At 44.9% G+C, this 7,791-nt stretch overlaps 1 protein-coding gene across 1 annotated transcript; it reads right to left on the minus strand.

Annotated features, from left to right (window-relative positions):
• Positions 1-3,413: 3,413 nt before the first annotated feature.
• LOC136115637 (olfactory receptor 10A2-like) lies at positions 3,414-4,370 on the minus strand. The gene has a single exon (XM_065861847.1). It carries the CDS (start codon positions 4,368-4,370, stop codon positions 3,414-3,416), a length of 957 nt encoding a protein of 318 aa, XP_065717919.1.
• Between the last annotated feature and the right edge of the window lie 3,421 nt (positions 4,371-7,791).

Here is a 7,791-nt window from a genome sequence, read left to right on the forward strand (position 1 = left end):
AGGGGTAGGGCAAGTAAAAGCCAAGGAAAGCTTTTGCTGTATTTGTTCCTAACGTGCTTGGGGTGGACACGGGGATGTTCGGAGCCGAAGCCGCGGTCCCCCATGAGCAGCGCAGGCAGGTCCCGGGCAGCAAACGGTGGCGGGGGCGCACGGGCGGCCCGTCCCGAGCCCCCTGAGACACGAACCGCTTGGCGGGGGAGAACGGGCCGGGGAGGCCTCGCGGACCCGGCGGGGCGGGGCGGGAGTGCGGCAACAGCAGCGCTGCGGCCGCGGGATGGAGCGGAGCCCCCGGCCCCGGCCCCGCCGCCCGCCCCGGTCACTGGGAACAGGCGCTTCCTAAACGCGGTTCCACCCCTGCAGGGGCGGCCCCGCTCCAGCGCGGCTCACCCGGGAGGCTGCGGGGAAATGGCAGAGGGAACTAGCGCTTGAAGGGTTAAACACATAGCAAGTGCCTGGCTTAGAGCTTTGTAACCTGTTTGTGTTAACATAGCTACATCTCAAACGACTCCACAAGAATCAACGTAACTTTTTCATGTAAATCTAGGGTTTGCGCAGAGCAAAAGGAAGCAAAGTCAGCAGGTCCAAACCCAACACTGGAGCTTGGACTTCACTCACCACCAAATGCAAGGGCAAGTATAATTCTCCTTACTGTACTCAGCCGAGAAAGCTCTCTCTGGTGCTTTCAGAGATTCTTGTCTTTATTCAACCATCCTTGCTGTCTGTTTGTTTAAACTGTACTTGGATAACCCTCCGGATTCTGGAGGACCCCTTCATCAGCAGAACTCCTGGGGAGAGAGCTTCTTTTGATGAAACTGAGAGTGGCTGAATTGATAAAAGGCTGAAAATATGATTCTTTGTTCCTAGTAGAAATCCTGGTTTACCAGCAACTGCTTTTAAGGATCCCCATAGCAAAATTCCTATGCTTGCACATCCGTGTTCCTGTATTTTACTTTCTCTCAGGTAAGAGACCAAATTTAGAAATATCATGATCAACTCATTGTGAATTTGGACCTTAGCCTGCTATCCTTGACCTTAGAGATCCCAAATGTGCAGGCACCATTTGAACTAAGTGGCCTGGCAGGATGGGGCAGCAAACACAGTCAAACAGAAGCCTCAAGCCTTTGCCAGGATGTGGTGAGCGCAGACAGACAAATACACATATGCACATATAACAGGTCTGCCCTCTTTTGACAAGGAGGGAAGGAAGGAAGGAAGGAAGGAAGGAAGGAAGGAAGGAAGGAAGGAAGGAAGGAAGGAAGGAAGGAAGGAAGGAAGGAAGGAAGGAAGGAAGGAAGGAAGGAAGGAAGGAAGGAAGGAAGGAAGGAAGGAAGGAAGGAAGAAGGGAGGGAGGGAGGGAGGGAGGGAAGGAGCTCACAGCTAAATTGAGGAGGTGTGGTCTAGACAATAGAGTAGTGAGGTGGGTTGCGAACTGGCTTAAGGAGAGAAGCCAGAGAGTGGTGGTCAATGGTGCGAAGTCCAGTTGGAGACCAGTATCTAGTGGAGTGCCTCAGGGGTCAGTACTGGGGCCAATATTATTCAATATATTCATTAACTATTTGGACGAGGGAATTGAGTGTACTATCAGCAAGTTTGCTGATGACACTAAGCTGGGAGGAGTGGCTGACACTGGAAGCTGTGCTGCCATCCAGAGACCTGGACAGGCTGGAGAGTTGGGCGGGGGATAACCTGATGGAATTTAACAAGGGAAAGTGTAGAGTCCTGCATCTGGGCAGGAACAACCCCAGGTTCCAGTATAGGTTGGGGCATGACCTATTAGAGAGCAGTGTAGGGGAAAGGGACCTGGGCGTCCTGGTGGACAACAGGATGCCCATGAGCCAGCACTGTGCCCTTGTGGCCAGGAAGGCCAATGGCATCCTCGGGTGTATTACAAGGGGGGTGGTCAGTAGATCGAGAGAGGTCCTCCTTCCCCTCTACTCCGCCCTGGTGAGACCCCATCTGGAATATTGGGTCCAGTTCTGGGCCTCTCAGTTCAAGAAGGACAGGAAACTGCTGGATAGGGTCCAGCATAGGGCAACAAAGATGCTGAAGGGAGTGGAGCATCTCCCTTATGACGAAAGGCTGAGGAAGCTGGGGCTCTTTAGCTTGGAGGACACTGAGGGGTGACCTTATTAATGTTTACAGATATATAAAGGGTGAGTGTCAGGAGGATGGAGCCAGGCTCTTCTCGCTGACAACCAATGACAGGACAAGGGGTAATGGGTTCAAACTGGAACACAAAAGGTTCCACTTAAATTTGAGAAGAAACTTCTTCTCAGCAAGGGTGACAGACACTGGCCCAGGCTGCCCAGGGAGGCTGTGGAGTCTCCTTCTCTGCAGACATTCAAACCCGCCTGGACACCTTCCTGTGGAACCTCAGCTGGGTGTTCCTGCTCCATGGGGGGCTTGCACTGGATGAGCTTTCCAGGTCCCTTCCAACCCCTGACATTCTTGGATTCTGTGACTACAGGGCTGGAAGCTTCCCCTGTGCTGCACTCAAGAAGAAACAGAACACAGGAGCTACCTGGGAAATCTGGCCAGGTGCTCGGATAACCAGGTGAAGTGGCACAGAGTGATACCACAATTTCACATGGTCACTTATGTATTCAGAACCTTTCTCTGCCATACAGGAGACTAGTTTCAGTTTCCTTCTTTCTCAGAGAAAGCTACTGCTGTTTCTCTCCCCCTTCACAAATGAATACTCCAAGGCTGTAGCATGCCTTTTCTCTGTGTGCTTGTGGATCTCAGCTGTTCCTCTTGGAACTGTCCTGTTAGCATGCCTGGATGAATTTCTCCAGCTGAGAGATGCAGAATACTAATCATCCCGTGACTTACACTCCAAGATGCTTGTGGGCACTGTACTATATGAGATGTTTAGTTCTTGCTGGAAACAAGGTAGGAGCATTGGTTTCTCCTCCTCTTTTTTTTGTCCTCACCCTCAATTTAAAAAAAAAATCCTAAAGAGGTGATTTCTTTATCACTTTCATTTGATTAATTTTCTGCTGGAAGGAATGGAAATCATATAACAAGGAAAAAAAAATCAAAGCAACCCACCACACTATTAATTTGTGTATGCTTATCCTGAAAAGTTCACTGTAAAGGAATATTTCTTAAGTGAGAGGGGCAGTTGAACACCTGCAATGAAAGTTAGAACTTCAAGCTTGAATAACTGAAGAAGAAATGTGAAGTGGGTTGGTTTCTTTCTGCTCTGTTTTTGAAGAAATATCTGGTATACACTTCATACTCTTATGGAAGAAATAGAAATGGAAATTCTAAATAATTTGCTTCTGAAGCTGAGAATAAGGACAAAATATTCTTAAGTATAAAATATCTCTTTGCTTCTGTTTCTTTTTCCAGTAAGCTGGTAAACCTTACACATCCACCAAAAATGGAAACAACATTTTTAAACTGCACACTCATGGATCTTTCTTCGTCAGCTCAGCCATCATTCTGGTTAGTATGTCTTTCACATCTTTATTCCTCAGGCTGTAAATCAGGGGGTTTAACATAGGAGTTATGGTTGTGTATAAGAGAGGCAGAAATTTCTTAGCATCTTGAGAGTAACTGGCTTTGGGCCGTAAGTAAATCAAGGTCCCACTTACACAGTACAATGTTACAACAATTATGTGTGAGGAACAGGTAGAGAAGGTCTTGAGTCTGCCTTCTGCAGAAGCAATCTTCAGAATGCTGGAGATGATGCAGGCATAGGATACGAGAATGAGAAAAAATGGTGTGAAGATGACCAGCACTGTGGCTGTGACGATCTGCTTTTCATATGAAGAGGTGTCAGTGCAGGAGAGCATGATGAGGGGGGGAATGTCACAGAAGAAGTAGTTAATCTTCTTTGGTCCACAAAATGGGAACGTGAACACCCAAGCAGTCTGCACCACAGACACAACGCTACCACTGCAGCACGACAGCAGGACCAAGGAAAGACAAACTCTGCGGTTCATGGTGATTGCGTATCTAAGGGGGTTGCATATGGCCATGTAACGGTCATAGGCCATGGCTGCCAAAAGGTACCACTCAGTGGCTGCTAAGAAAATCAGACAGTAGAGCTGTGTGGCACAGCCCATGTAGGAGATACTCCTGTCCTCTGACAGGAAGTTTACCAGCATCTTGGGAACAACAGTCGATGCTAGGGAAATATCCAGGGAGGACAGGACCCGTAGGAATAAGTACATGGGCATGTGGAGGGTGTGGTGCACTGTAGCCATGAAAATGAGAAGGTTCCCAATGATGGTGATGGCGTAAATTAAGCAGAATGTGCCAAACAGCAAGTGCTGCAGTTCTGGGTGGTTGGACAATCCACAGAGGACAAATTCAGTCAGCAGAGTGTAGTTTCCTGATTCTGGTCCTTCTGTTGACTTCATCTGGGAGGAATCAAATGGACAGACTGTCAGAGGGAATCTTGATCATGGTGCTACAGCCAACTGTTGAAGTGAGGAATCTCTTGGGAATACCCAGAGAACCACTGGATTGAAGGGTGCCGCTCTAGAGCTGGCTTACCTGAACCAAGTAAGAAGGCAATGGATGTGCGTGCTGAAAATGTACCATGTTAGTCCTCGCTAGGTGTCATAGCTTGGGGTAGTGACCCCAACTAGTGATAGTGATACAACTATGAGGAGCTGGTATTAAAGGGTTGGGTCCATTATGGGTGTAGGGTTAATTGTGGTCGCCCCAAATGTCAGGTCTGTGGTCCCCAAAGGTGCCACAGGCACTTTCTGCACTGAGACAACCTCAGCCGAAAGAAAGCAAAAGCATTTTGCTACCTTGGGGAGCAGCGGACACAGCTCCTCTCAGAAGCACATGCTTGCACTCTGCCAGGACCTGGTCAGACAGCCTTCCCCAGCTGCCAGTGCGACAGAAAGTCTTCAAAGAGCCCAACTCCAGCGAAAACAGACCTAAATGGACAAACAGAAGCTGGGAGAGGAATACGTAAGCCAACTCCTGTCACTGGAAGAAACCCCAACTGGCAACAGAAACACCCACAGACCAAAGACAGCAACACCATACTAAAACAAACTAAAATTCTGTCTATAGGTATGCAAAAGAAGAAGGAATAATTAGAGGGAAAGGTATCCGTGCAGAATGCTGAGAAAGTGTAGAGGGTGAAGTTAATTATCATCTGCTTCATTAGTCACATTGCCTCATTATCCTGAGGAGTTACTGTGTGTGGTGCTGACAGGATATTCATACAGTGCTGTGCCACCCGCAGCACCTTTGTGTTTTCTTACTGCGCAGAGTGGGAAACTGATGCACTGAGAGATGAGCCTGTCACAGAGGAGAAAGTGGTCATTATTTCTGCATTCCTCAGACCAGCCACTGGACTACACAAGTAAATCTCAAGGCACAGAATGCATTTTGGCCCCAGAAATGTATCCATACATGAGGATGTGGGGGAAGCACCTTTTCCACTGTGCATACATGGACCTGGTCAATAGATCACATCACAGAGAGGACACATCTTCAAAACGAGATCAGTGTATGCAGTCCTACTGCTATAACTCCATCTTTCTGCTATAACTTCGCTCACACAAGATGCCTTTTTTCTGTAGGTTTTCTAACAAGAACATGAAATGGAAAACTGTGGAACTGGGACCACAGGTGATTTTAACTTACAAACACAATAAAAAGACTCCTAACATTCTCAGGCATTTAAAGGTCTGATGGATTTTAAAGGAATCTTTCTGCTTTTGATTGCTTCCATTAACACAGAAATGAAAGAACACTGTTATTTGAAGCTGCAAATTTTGTGAGATACATCAACATAACCTGTGCAAAACAGAACAGAGAATGACATTAAATATTCCCTGCAGTTTGTAATGCCACCCATTCACACTAGTTTTCTTAACTTGTTGAATCCATGTAGCCAAAGTAGAATCTACCTCATTCTGCTCTTTGATCCCTTATGAAAATTTTATGCTATTGCTTTGGTCACTAGCTGTTAATTAAAGTCAATAAAACTCACAGCAGTCGTTATTTTACTGACAGATTAGTGTTTTATTCCCTAATGCAGAATCCCTTTCAGAAACAACTCTCACTTTGTGTATTCTTGTTTAGTGGCTATAAGAACCTTTACATTTTGCTTTTAGTTCTTCCTTGGATTTGCTCTATGTATTCACAATAGCATTTTGAAGTAAGTGTCCTACCTTCAGCAGTTCTGCCATCCAGTGCCTCCGACACGCATCATGTGAATTTCAATAGAAGACTTTCCTTTGTTTTCTTAGATTAGGGACAGTGCTGGGCTGAAGGCTCCTACAGTCAGCTCACACTGCAGATTGTAAATTGTATCTTCAATGCAGATGTTCTTCTGCCACAGCTTGAATAACCTGGGAGATTAGCACCTGGTATATTCTATGAACATAAGGCAAGTTTTCTCCAAAGAACCATAAATGGAATTTACTTGCCCTTCACACAGATATCATAATTCCAGTTGCCAATGTAGCCTCATAGTAGAGAAGAAAAAAGGTATCTGTTAAAGTTGTTTTAATCTATTTGAACTGGATGCAGCTGAAAAGGTAGAGACGTCGATGCATCTTCTGTGTGCATGTGTGTGTGTGGCAAAGAAGAGAAAAACCGAGCTACCTCTGACACATGACTTCCTCTGACATTAAATAGACTTTCTTGAAATCCCTCTTTCCCTTATGGGTGGGATGAATTTCAGATGATTTTAGAAATGTCATAATTGGTCAGTCAGAACATAATGGTCCCTCTATGGGCAATAGGAGTTAACAAACCAATCATATACTTGTAGTAGCAGATGAAATGGTATTTTCAATGGCAAATTTCCATCCATTTTCTGCAAAAGGGGACCAGAGTGAGTCCTTCAGACTTAGGTCTATCATGTCTTACGTGTCTAACACTGTGAATTGTGAATCCCAAACCAGCTGATGATCACTGCTAACTGAAAAGCTTTGAAAAATAGCTGAAAGCATCAAGGGATGTGTGATCCAAAGGACAGAATTAGCCTATGTAACCTAGGGCCTTCATCTAATTGGGCTGGATGCCTTTATGGGCACTGCTCTCTCTTGTAGTAGAGGTTTCATTCAGTTGTAGCTACTCACATTTGAATATTCAGTCTTAAATGACTACTTGTTAACTTTGAATCTTTCACTCCTTGCCTTGCTTTGCCTTCCCCAAATAATAGTATCCCCAAATAAAAGGCCAAATAATAGTTACATCCCCAAATAATAGTTACACTCCCAAATAATAGTTACATTTGATTTTCCGTAAGAAGAAAAACTTAGGACCTTTATTTCTGGTAAACCTGATGTATAATTGTATAATTCCAGTTCAAAAAAAATCAGGTTCTGCCCTTGTAAGTGTTGTTCTGAGTCTGAATTAAAGCAAAAAAAATCTGAGTCCTATTATTTAGGGCTGCTTATAAATAGAATGTAGAGAAGTGTAACACCAGTGACTTCAACAGAATTACTAATGTTAAAAATTTCACAAATATGGTTCTGCTATTCCAGTTAATCTATATCTGGAAATGTCAGCAAGGCTGTCTGTTCATGAGAAATGCTATTGGCATACTGGGGTGTGTAGTCAAGAATATGCACAGATTTGCTGGAAATGCAAAGATGTTCTGTACACCTGTATTTTGAAATCTTGTCCTGCGCATTCAATTGTATGGGATCCCCATTTAAATTAGATTTGTGTCTATCCTCAGACAGAACTTTACATTATATAATACTTCTTAGTCCTCTGATCTAGTCCGTTTTGGTCAGTCTCAGGTGAAAGTATTCCAAGATACAATTGACATAAATTTAACATAAAAATGTACTATAAACA

The sequence above is a fragment of the Patagioenas fasciata genome, chromosome 22 (genome assembly GCF_037038585.1).
Source record: "Patagioenas fasciata isolate bPatFas1 chromosome 22, bPatFas1.hap1, whole genome shotgun sequence".
Taxonomy (NCBI): Eukaryota; Metazoa; Chordata; class Aves; order Columbiformes; family Columbidae; genus Patagioenas; species Patagioenas fasciata.

What these genes read in the sequence shown, in the direction of transcription:
- LOC136115637 (XM_065861847.1), bottom strand. Translation starts at nt 4,370, where the DNA reads ATGAAGTCAACAGAAGGACCAGAATCAGGAAACTACACTCTGCTGACT.